Source organism: Dasypus novemcinctus, chromosome 4 (assembly GCF_030445035.2).
Source record: "Dasypus novemcinctus isolate mDasNov1 chromosome 4, mDasNov1.1.hap2, whole genome shotgun sequence".
Taxonomy (NCBI): domain Eukaryota; kingdom Metazoa; phylum Chordata; class Mammalia; order Cingulata; family Dasypodidae; genus Dasypus; species Dasypus novemcinctus.
The window spans coordinates 30,615,613-30,628,267 of record NC_080676.1 but is presented as its reverse complement, the minus strand read 5'-3'; the positions used below and the strand labels follow the sequence as shown (position 1 = coordinate 30,628,267).

At 33.3% G+C, this 12,655-nt stretch overlaps 1 protein-coding gene across 3 annotated transcripts in view; it reads left to right on the top strand.

Annotated features, from left to right (window-relative positions):
* The window catches only part of IFT80 (intraflagellar transport 80), a 163,454-nt gene that overhangs the window by 77,960 nt on the left and 72,839 nt on the right, over window positions 1-12,655 (top strand). For all 3 annotated transcript variants that reach the window (XM_071214590.1, XM_071214589.1, XM_071214591.1), the window contains 2 exons: window positions 1,562-1,741; window positions 11,217-11,335. In XM_071214590.1, coding sequence (XP_071070691.1) covers window positions 1,562-1,741; window positions 11,217-11,335 — 299 coding nt within the window. The remainder of the gene's footprint in view (window positions 1-1,561; window positions 1,742-11,216; window positions 11,336-12,655) is intronic.

Here is a 12,655-nt window from a genome sequence, read left to right as displayed (position 1 = left end):
AGATTTCTATTTTAGAATATTCTTTTAATCTTTTAAAAATTAATAACTAACAAATAATATAGCTGTTCCATAAATGTTGAATTTTAGTGGGTCTTTTTATGTACAAAGATAATATTTTGGTTTTTAATGGTTTACATTAGGGCAGCATTTTAATTAGTTCATTTGTAGAATTCATCCATGTAGTCAGTTTGGTTGATATTTTTGAGAAGGCTAGTTTTAAAATTTCTAAACCTTGACTTTTAATTTGTTCCTTGAATATTTTTATTTTAAAAGTAGAGTTTGGTTAAAATTTTGGTTAAGCTCTGGGAAGGGAGGCTTGCCTAATGGCATAGGCAGATTCCTTTATTCATTTATCCATTTAACAAATATTCATGTGGGCTAAGTTCTGTGTGGTACTCTGGCTACTCAAAGAATTATATCCATCTCTGTCCTCTAGAAGTAGTTCATGCTCTATTGAGAATATTGATATGTAAACAGATAATGACATAACATGGTAAGGGTTATAATTGTTGTGGGAGAACAGAATGGATAGAATAATGGTAAATTTTCAGATATGTCTGCATTAAAAAATTTTTTTATTTATTATTTATTTATTTCTGTTTTATTTTATTTTTTGAGGTTCTGGGGCCAAAGATTAAACCTGAGACCTTGTATTTGGGAAGCCACTGACCTACATCAGCTCCCCCAAATTGGTTTTTTCATTTGTTGTTTGTTTTACTTTTAGGAGGTACTGGAGCTGGAACCTGGGACCTCTCCCATGGTGGAAGCAGGCGCTCAACTGCTTGAATTATATCCACTCCCAAATAATATGCTTTATAGTCAGGAAGTGAGAGTCCTCCAACTTCATTCTTCTTTTTAAAGACACTTTTGGCTATTCAGTGTCCCTTACCCTTCCAAATAAATTTGATAATTGACTTTTCTATTTCTATTTTGGGGCTCTTATTGGGATTGCATTGAATCTGTAAATCAATTTGGGTAGAACTGACATCCTAACAATATTTAACATTCCATTCCATGAACATGGAATGTCCTTGCATTTATCTAAGTCTTCTGTGGTTTCTTTTTCTTTTTTTAATGCACCTCTTTTATTTTATTTTTATTTTTATTTATTTCTACCCCCCCCCCCTGTTGTGTGCTCTTGTGTCCATTTACTATGTGTTCTTCTGTGTCAAGTTTTAAGGGCATTTTTGAAATAAGGGAATAAGAAAAATTTAAATATAGGGACTAAAGATATCCTTAAGAATTGATGACTTTGTTTTTTCTACAGCATCTTTGTATTTACCTATTCAGTATTAGTAATAGTAATAAAGTGAATTGAATGATGTGGTCTTTCGAAGTTCTTGATTGATTTAATATATTGTTTTATCATGTTATTCTACTGTACACTCTAAAATTATATCTGAATCTTCCATTTCAGTACATATTAAGAAAATATTTTATTAATTCTAGAATAAAGACATGTTCTTCTATTTAAAAACTATGAAGTGTTTATGCCCGATTGGAAACTCGTTTGGAAGTGTTTTTCCAGTAAGTAGATTTTATCTTGTTCTTTCTTCCACAGTGGTCATACGCTTTAGAAAAGCCCAACACTGGCAGCATATTTAATATTGCATGGTCGATTGATGGCACTCAGATTGCTGGAGCCTGTGGAAATGGACATGTTGTTTTTGCACATGTGGTAGAGCAACGTTGGGAATGGAAAAATTTTCAAGTAACCTTAACTAAAAGAAGGACCATGCAGGTATGATTATGTTCTGTAGCTGATTAAAACTGATTCTTTCTAGATTAGTTCATTGTATTTTCATTGTAAATTTTTTTTGGAAAAATTATATTCAGATCATGTTTACAATAATTAGGTTACATTAGAAATATTTTAACTATGCCAGTAATGGCTCTTTCTTTACAAAGGATAAGAACCTTTCACTAATATACAACTTGCATGCCCACAGGTACTACAAATCATGGGTTGGTGTAGAGATAGTGAAACTTGAAGCATTTAGGGAATATGTGAATTCATCTGAGGAAGAAGGGAAAAAGCTGTGACAAATATACACAAGTTAGGATATTCAATTCCTGGAGTATACTCCAAGTCAGGCCTAACTTGCTAGCCACTGGCAAGGTTAAATGATCTTACTTGTTTATAATTGTTTGAACTTATTTAAACTGGTTTGAAAAACAAACTTCCTTTAAAGAATTACCTAAAGCAAGCCAAAATTTAAAAATGGTAAGAAGTCTTTCTTGGTAGGTATGAAGCAAAACAAGCAAGTATTAGATAAAAACAAGCACATGGAAATGTGGCAGTGGGGTGTTATTAAAGATCAGAGAACATCAGTGTGTGTGGGGTATCTACTCAATTGTAAGCTTCATAGGGGCACAGGAATTATATTTCACTCTTCTTTCTCTCTGCATATAATAATCACTAAATAAATATTTTTAAAATTATTTGAAGAAAGCCAGGGGGAGGTGACAAAAGAACATGTGCCAATGTCAAACCTACCAAGAAGGGAGACTAACTTCTTCTTCATCTTTTCATTGTATCATTAACTTCAGTCTTCAGTATTCAGAGTTCAGATTATTCTAAGTGCTATAAATATTGGAAGCATGTATCTTGTGAAAACTCGGGTAGGTCTATTCAAATAGTCTGTTAGCCCATGTATCCTGATTTTTAATTTGGATAATATGGTCCAAATGATTCATAATGACTAGGTACATTATGTTTTTTCTTTGTTTTGTTTAATTATTTTTAAAGTTTTAGACTTACTATTTTGGATAATTTAAAACATATACAAATGTGGACAGAATAGTATAATGAATACCCATGTATCCATCATCTAGCCCCAGCAGCCATCAACCTATCATAAAGCCTGCCTCATTCTTACCTATATCTTCTTCCCCTTCCCCATTTATTTTAAAGCAAATTCAGACATCATATTTCATTTGTAAATTTTTCAGTGTATATCAGAGCATAAGGACTTTTTGTTTTCACATAACCACAATATCATTATCATACCTTAAAAAATACAATTCCTTAATATTATCAAATACGCAGAAAGTGTTCAAATTTCTAATTGTCTTGGATGCGTCGTATATTTAAAGTTTGTTTGTTGAAATCAGTATCCAAAATGGTTTACGTATTGCAACTGGTTGATATCTTTTAAGTCTCTTTCATTTTATAGGTTCCCCTTCCATCTCTCATTTTACCCCCTGCAGTTTATTTGCCGAAAAAACAAGGTTGTTTGTTTTGTAGAGCTTCCTACTGTCTATAATTGCTGATTGTAACCCCATGATATAGTTTGACATGCTCCTCTGTAGTCATTATTTCCTGCAAATAAGTGGTTGGATCTAGATGATGATGTAAAAATATAATTTGGTAATTAACCAAAACATAATTTACCATATTGTGTCCATCTCAAAGAATGCATTGTGAGTCCTAATCAGCTGTTTTGGGGCACATCATTTTATTCATATACTGCATAGGGGCTAGCCAATAAATTCTAGCCCTAGTTTCATAAATGTCCCAAGATGGTAATATAACTAGAAAGAGGGGTTTTTCTTTCATAATAAAAAGGAATCATCCTAGAGATTAAAGGGTTTTATGTGTAATAAAAGGAAAAATGGAGATTTAAAAAGGCCCATTTAATCCAAATATTTTTGTACTTAAGATAATATTTGTAAACAATGTTTTTCGAAGTTTTGGAACCAGAACATAATTATTTTTTAAAGGAATTGTTACTTTTTAGCTTTCTCAGTGATTATAAAACATTTGTTGCATTTTTACTAAACTGGGTCTATCGATTTTTCTTAGAATACTTCTGTTCACGCATTCAATAGATATTTATTGGGTGATCCCTACTTGCCACACATTGGGCTAGGCAATGGGAAATACAATAGTGAAAAATATAGACTTCTTCCCTGTTCTCATGGACCTTCTAGATTAGTACCTTGAAATTCTTTTTTTTTTTTCATGTATTCAACTCAAAGTGTTTTGAAGTAAAAAAAAATGAAAAAAAAAAAGTATTTGTTTATGTGAAATCAAAAGGTAGACTGACTTGAGACATTGTTGAATTCAGAGGCTCAAATGATGTCAACAGGACTTTCTCTTTCTTGACTCTCCTTTTTTCTGTATCAACTTTTTTTTTCCCCCAGAAAGGCTCTCACCATTTTGTCGCTTTGGTAGATCCAGGTTTACAATCTCTCAGCTTCAAGTCCAGCAGAGAGAATGCTTTTCTTTCCCACTATTTCCAGCAAAAGTTGCAACATTGGGTCTCATTTGCCAAGTTTGGGTCAAATGTATTGTCAGGGGCAATGAGTTGACTCTATCTGAACCACTTTGACTGAGAATAGGAGATATAATGGTCTCTATTATATCTATAAATAGTATGAGATTTTATAAAATTGTCTCATGCAACTGAGAATGCACAAATCCTGATTCCATAGAGCAGGCTATAAGACCAGTGACTTGGATGAAGGTCCTTCACGAGTTTCCCAGGATATGCGGGCTGCCTGAAGTAGAGATGGGATTTCTCTTTTTGAATGCTGAAATCACTTCTCCTTTTAGGGCCTTCAACTGACTGGATGAGACTTATTGCTGAAGACAATCTCCTCAGGTGATTGTAGATGGAATCAGCCATAGGTGCAATCAACTCACTGCTGATTAAAGTCTATGAAATGCCTTTGTATTACAATTAGCCCAGTGCTTGCTTGACCAAACAACAACCAAGTTGGCACATTAGCCTAACCATCACAGCCCCCAAAGGGAAATGGAGGCCTGCTTACCATAAAAGATAGCATTTGATTCTGGGCAGACATATAGTCTATTCTTTTGGCTGTTTAGCAATCATACAGTATTAATTATCTACTGCTATATAATAAATAGTCCAAAAATTTAATAAATAGCAATATTTATTATCTCACAACTAACTCCTGTGTAGAGCTACATATGTTTAGTTGTGAGTGTAGGAAGTTTGAAGAGAGATTTACAGGGTTACCTTGTAAAATTGTACATGACGCAATTCTGGGGACACAATTCACATTGACCTAGAATTGTGCAAAACACAACCTGTGCAATCATACACCTGTGACCCTGCAGACAATGCTCAACCTTTTCACTGAAAGCTCTCTTTACCTTCTTGTTCTAATTAAAAAGCAGCTGATTCGTGAGACAAATATTTCCCCCTACACATCTCAAGTTGGGGTGCTTTTCTTTCATATTCCATGCATCATTGGGTCTAGAGATGGGGTAGATGTCTTCCTTACCCCTTATTGCTGATTCCAGACCACTATAACCTTTTTTTTTCACTGTGACTTCTTATTCCCTAAAAAACTCTAGTTCTGTTGAAGAACCTGCCATCAGACTACTCTCCTGACTTAAGCAAATATATATTCTTTTTCTTCATTGCTATTCCTGGCATTTCTCTTTTTTATTAAAACTTTTTAGTGTTTAAAAGATAAAAACTATTTTCCTTGAAAATAATTACAGTAATATTTGACATTTCTCCAACTGTCTCCTAAATGTCTTTCTACAGTAGCTGTTTACATTTCTCCAATTATTTTCTAAATATACTTTTATAGTTTGTATTAGGAAACAAAGTCTATACATTGCATTTAGTTAATTTGTCTCTTAAGTCTTTTTATATTTTTTATTTATTTATTTATTTTTTTTAAAGATTTATTTATTTATTTATTTAATTTCCCCCCCTCCCCTGGTTGTCTGTTCTTGGTGTCTATTTGCTGCGTCTTGTTTCTTGGTCCGCTTCTGTTGTCGTCAGCGGCACGGGAAGTGTGGGCGGCGCCATTCCTGGGCAGGCTGCATTTTCTTTTCACGCTGGGCGGCTTTCCTCACGGGCGCACTCCTTGCGCGTGGGGCTCCCCCACGCAGGGGACACCCTTGCGTGGCAAGGCACTCCTTGTGCGCATCAGCACTGCACATGGGGCAGCTCCACATGGGTCAAGGAGGCCCGGGGTTTGAACCGCGGACCTCCCATGTGGTAGACGGACGCCCTAACCACTGGGCCAAAGTCCGTTTCCCTTAAGTCTTTTTAAATCTGAAGCGGTTTTTACTGATTGATTTGTTTGTTTATTGTTTGTTAAAGAAACCAGGTCATTTATTCTGTTGAATTTCCTCCATTCTGGATTTAATTGATTGCATCCCTGTGGTATGATGACATTTTGCCTGTTCATCTATCCCCTATATTTCCAGTAGACTGGTTATTAGATTTAGAGTCTTACTAAGTATAAAGTATACCTAGTAGTGATGCTATGGACTTCCTATAATATCACATCAGGAGGCACAATCTTTTAGTGATGTTAAGACTTATCAGTGTGTTCAGGTTTGTCAGCCAGATTCATCTTGCTAGATCCATCTTGAAAATATTGTCTAGATTCATTATTTTATTGGGAGCTGCAAAATGGTAGTATTTTAATTCTAGCATTCCTTCTGCATTTGTTATTTAGAATTCTTCTATAAAGATATTGGCTCATCAACCATTTAGTTACCCTGAGATGGGACAAATGTTGAATTATTTTCCTTTATTTACCCATTTTCAAGTGATGAGTTGTTTTCCTAGCATGCCTAATGGGTTTCTTTTGTTGTTGTTATTGATATTATCATTATGAACTTGTGGATTTTAACATTTTTTATGTGTTTTAATCCAATGCAGTCATTATTCTCTTAAACGCTCAAGTTGTCCCATCTTTCACCAGTTGACTCCTATGTTCTTTTGACATGATTTTAATAGCTTCTTTGCATTCTGGTTTGATAAGACATTCTAAGATCATCTTGTGCATTTTGTGTCCCAGACTTTGAATCAGCCTTTTTTTCCCAAGAAGGCCGTGTTCCTTTTGGAAGGAAATGTTATTTAGAGACCATAGTCTGGATGCTAGGAGTGCTCATTGCTACTGGTTTTGTCATTACTCCCAGAAAAGATTTATTTTTTTAAATATTTATTAATTTATATTTCAGAAGTGAGTTTATAATACAATCATGCATACCAAACAGAATTCACATATTGCCCCACCACTGACACCTTACATTGTAGTGACACATTTGTTACAATTGATGAAAGAGTATCATCATATTACATCTTTAGTCCATAGCTTATATTTGGTGTATTTTTTCCACAAATCATTCTACTATTAACACCATGCATTTGTATTGTGTATTTGTTATAGTTCATGAGAAAAATGTTTTCATTTTTTAAAATTTTTTAAATTGCTTTTTTTTAAGATACATAGATCACAAAAAAATGTTACATTAAAAAATATAAGAGGTTCCCATATACCGCCCCCCCCGGCACTCCTCCCACGTCAACAACTTCTTTAGTCATTGTGGCACATTCACTGCATTTGGTGAATACATTTTGGAGCACTACTGCACTGCATGTATTATAGATTACACTGTAGTTTACACTCTCCCCCAGTACTCTTAGTGGGTTATGGCAGGATATATAATGTCCAGCATCTGTCCCTGCAATATCATTTAGGACAAATCCAAGTCCCGAAAATGCCACCACATCACATCTCTTCTTCCCGCTCCCTGCCCTCAGCAACTACCGTGGCCACTTTCTCCACATCAATACTACAATAGTTCTATAGTAGAATACCAGTAAGTCTACCCTAATCCATATTTTATTCCTGCATCCTGTGGACCCTGGAATAGTGATGTCCACTCCACCTCTATATTGAGAGGGGGCTTAGATCCCACATGGTTGATGGATGCGATTCTCCTGCTTGGGGTTGTAGGCACTCTAGGTTCCCTTCTGTGGTGGTTGACCATCTTTACCTCCCTGTTAGCTGACCTCCACTTTATCATAGATTTCAGCCGTGTAGGCGTCAGCTCACAATCTTCCTCTCCCCCACAATTCCCTGTAAGCCTATCATCCAGTCCCTAGCTCTCTGAGACAGCTTGGTTTGCTTATTTCATATCAGAGAGGTCATGTAGTATTTGTCCTTCTATGCCTGGCTTGCTTCACTCAACATAAGGTCCTCAAGATTCATCCATCTTATCCCATGTATCATAAGTTCATACTGAGTTTTGAATTCAAATGTAAGATTGCAGAGTACTCTTGTTTTTTTTTAATTTGCAACTCTTTTCTCTTAGGGAAAAATATAGTTTAAGAATGAAAATACAAATAATAACATACCTAGTGAATACTATTTAAAATTTCTTGTTTTTTAATAAGCAAACCCATGAATTTTCATACCCTCCCCCTTTTTAGATAAAAAGGTATCACAATATACACTCTGTTCTGCATCTTACATTTTTTACTTTACAGTATATCCTGTATATCATGCCACACATCTTCCTCATTCCTTTTTTCAGCTATTCAGTATTGTATTATGTAAATGTACCTTTGTTTATTCAACTTTTCCCCTATTGGTGGATATCTGGGCTGTTTCCAGTCTTTGCTATTACAAATTGTGAATAGCCTTGTGCATATTGTTATTTCATAATTTTGCTAGTTTATCTTTGGGATAGAATTCTAGAAGTGAGATTGCTGGATCAAAGAGTAAATGTGTATATAACTTTGCTATTTCTTGTTTGGGAATAATATTTTATTTGGGATGGGAGTTGGGGAGCAGATAGTAAAAATGTATTAATAATGAAAATATAATATACCTAGTAGTTATAAGTGCTTTGAACAAGATTATAGGCAGTTAAGGAGCTAGTGACATAATCGAAGGCTTATTGTTTGCAGAAACAAGACTTCACAAATATTACTTACATGTAGGAATAGTTCTTGGCTCTGATTGTATGTGTATGGATATATGTGTAAAATATGTGGATATAAATTGATTTTGTGGATACAAATTTAAGGTCAACAGAATTATTTTTGCTTTAATTCATCTTTCTCTTGTGGGTTAGTCTTTGGAAACTTAAAAAAAGAAAAAACAATTTGACATTTCTCAAGCTAAATAACCCTAGTTCTTTCATTTTACTACATAGAATATGATTTTTTTTTCTTGCTTTTATGGACTTTTTCCATTTTTGAAATACAGAGATCAAACCTATATAGTGTATTCTCTTAATAATTTATCTTCTTATTGCATCCAGGTGTAAGATTTCTCTTACTTCTTAGGTTTGCGTTTGTTACCGATTATGCATGTAACTTTCTATTAATGCTAAATATTTTTTGGTCAGCAACTCTTTAGGTAGTCTTTACTGTAAAGACTCTTAAACATAAAGAAAACATTATTTTTTGTTTTGTTTTTTAAACTATTATTAAATTAAAGATTGTAAATCTCCAGTCTTCTTATAGGTATAGGAAATCAAATCTTGATGGGTATGAAAATTTGTTTAATTTTTTTGAAGGCAATATAGTAAGTTATATGTATAAAAATATAAAATGGGCATCCTCCTTAACCCAGCAGCTTCATACTTGCACAATTATACAATGATGTTCACAAAATCAATAATAGTAGGAAAAATTGAAAACAGCGTAAATAGCTAATCACCAATGGAATACCATGCAGCCATGAAAATGAGTAAGGTATATCTATATGTAGCATGGAAAGTTGATGAAGATATACTCTTAGGTGAAAGAAGCAAGCTGTGGTAAAGTGCATATGTGGTATGATCCATTTTGATAAAAACAAATCTAAAATACATACACTATATGTATTTGAATATATTATAAAGGGTCTGAACCAATAGACATCAAACTATGAACTTTGCGGGTGAGATATGGAGCACTTTCTCTTTGTGTTTTTTATATTCTTAAATTTGGGGTTTGCATTATTAAAGGTATGAAATAGCAAAAACTTACCTGGTATCTACTATGTGTCAAGCACAAATGCTTTAAAATAATTTATCCCATTTAATCTTCATAATAGCTCTAAACTTTAGAGTCTATGGTAAGTATTACTTTTTTCCTGTTTTATAGATGAGAAAATCATAGTTCATTGACATGTTTAAAATAATCTTCACAATAACTACCTTTATCCATTGTTTAGAGTTCTTTCAATCCTTAAATATCAGTTTTTCCAGGCATGGTGTCCTCTTCCAGTCCGCTAGGTAGAATTGTCAGATTTTAGTAGGAAAATAAGTATGAAACATTTTACAGGAAGTTTCAAATATATAATGGATTGTAGCCATAAGAATATATTTCTGTTAGGTTTGAATATGTTTCTATGATAAATGAAATGGTGGTTAGATAGTCAACTTAATGTACAAAAGTCTGTTTATTACATATCTTAGTGACATGGATTTAGAAATTAGAAAGAAGACACTTTTTTCTTTTAATATAGGGTCAAGCTTTGCACAATTTTGAATTCCTGAAATTTGACTTTATCTTTCCATCTTTGTTTTCATACCCTTTTATTCTTTATTACTGTTATATTTGTAACATTTATTTGGACAAATACCATTTGTAGAAGAATTTTTTAAAGTACTAACTTCTAGGCACAGTTAAGTTCTTTTTCTCTAATTTTCACCTCTTACTCTACTGCCTTACCCATTCTGGTATTGAGTAGCAATTGGTTAAGTTGAACTCAGCCAACATTTTTTAAAATTTGTTGCAGATTGTCCACCTACTTCAAGATTTTGGCCAATACTGCCAAGTGTCAAAATCTTGGCAACCTTTATTCTGTTCAAACTTTTTTAGTAGTTTTGACTGTCATAAGCAGATCTCCCTTTGCTATTTGGTGCTTGGCTTTTTTATACATTATCTCTTATTTTCGCATATAGAAATACTTCCCACCCTCAGTGTAGCTTGGTTTCCTCACTATGCAATTAGTTTCTTTATTAATGACCCCAGTTTTGATTTTCAAAGTCTCTCTCTTTCTTCTATTTCTAGATTTCTTCAATTTTAAAATTAAAACTAACGCTAAAAAGAAATATTCTTAACATTTGGGGTGGAAATCACGTAGTCTCTTTTCAACTCCAATATGTCACAGATTGTCTCTATGTTATGGCATTTTCACATTATTACTATATCATTCAATTTGGCTTGCAGTTTAGCAATCCTTATGGTCTTTTTGTGCTTATTTCTAAGAGGTGTTCTGTATCTACTTTTGTTGATTGATTAATACCCACATATACCATATTATGCCTTGTTCCTGTTGAATTCTTTTGTTTTTTTTTAAATGAAGACTAAGTTATCAAGAGTGTATGGGATTTTTATGTTTTGAAATGTTGCTAACTTATCTATTTAGGTACTGTTTAAAATTTTGATGTGTTATTATGTTGTTTGTTGGTAATTTCATTTTTCCTTGTTTAGGTTCGCAATGTTCTTAATGATGCTGTGGATTTACTGGAATTCCGTGATAGAGTCATTAAAGCATCTTTGAACTATGCACACTTAGTTGTTTCAACATCTCTTCAATGTTATGTGTTCTCGTAAGCATCTTGCATTTCTTAAAAATCAAGTTTGCTCTGTGATGAGAAATTTATTTTCAAGCTTTCTTTTCAACATGGTCTGGTTTAAACTAACTTTCTTAGAATCTTACCAATCCAAACTTACCCCAAAATAGGAAGTGATAAAAAGTGAGCTATAAGCAGTTAACATAGATCCAATAAATATTGTATATCAAGGGTTGAGAATTACTTTCCTCATAGGAAATGCCTTCTCTGAGATAGCGTTTACTTTGCTTTGATTTCAAAGCCCAGAGCAGATTAGGAACAGCTAAGTGATAGGAAATGTACACCCATTCACTGGGAGAGGGGACAGCTAGCAGGCTGACAACAAGCAGGAGTAGCTGAAAGCTATTCAGTAAGGGTACAAGGAAGTATCTAGGCATAATAACATAGCTCATGATAATCATGGATGTTCATGTAGATGACTCAGAATTGTCTAGATCTGATGAAAGGAAATGTATTCAATAAACTCTATATTAGAAGGCAGGGAATGATTGAATACATTAAAAAAAACTTGCACCTTAAACTGTTTAAAAACATATTTGGTATTTTAAAGGGGTAACTCAGTGATGTGCTGATAATGTTTAACAACTGGCTTTCTGGAAACATACAAACCTGATTTGTAGTTCTAGCCTATTTCCATGATGTAAATACTTCCACCATGGCAGATTATAAGCAACCAATGTGATGTCACTGAAAGTGGAGTTGGAGAAGCACAATAGCAAACTGTTTTGTAGTATTTTTACCATATAGATCCAATAGATGTAAATAATTCTCAAGTGCAAAGACAATCACAAAATGTAATAAAATAACCTGGAAGTGATGAGTTTTGAGTATTTATTAGCTTTGTTTTGAATATAATTTACTTAATTGTACTTTTATATAATTTAATTTTTAACAATGTCTGTATAGTTACTAGCTTGCAAAATTCCTAAAAATTTAACCATCAGTACAAGCTGGCTCTAGGATACCAGTGGCTAATTCCTCAACTCTCCAAAACTCAAGTAATCCCTATGACACTTTCAAGAGTTGAGAATAAAGATTTTTAAAAAATATTTTGTGTTTGTATTTATAACATTATTTAATTGTAGCTTAATCATTAAATATAAAATGGAGGATAGAGGTTATATGTGTCTTATTCATACTGTATGTCCAATACCTAGCAAAGTGCCTAACATGTAGGTACTTAATAAATAAATTACTTAATAGATACTTAATAAATAAATACTTCTGGATGAATAAATGAATTTTTTAACAGAAAATACCTTTTTATTGCATCATTTAAAAAATTTTAAATCTGTT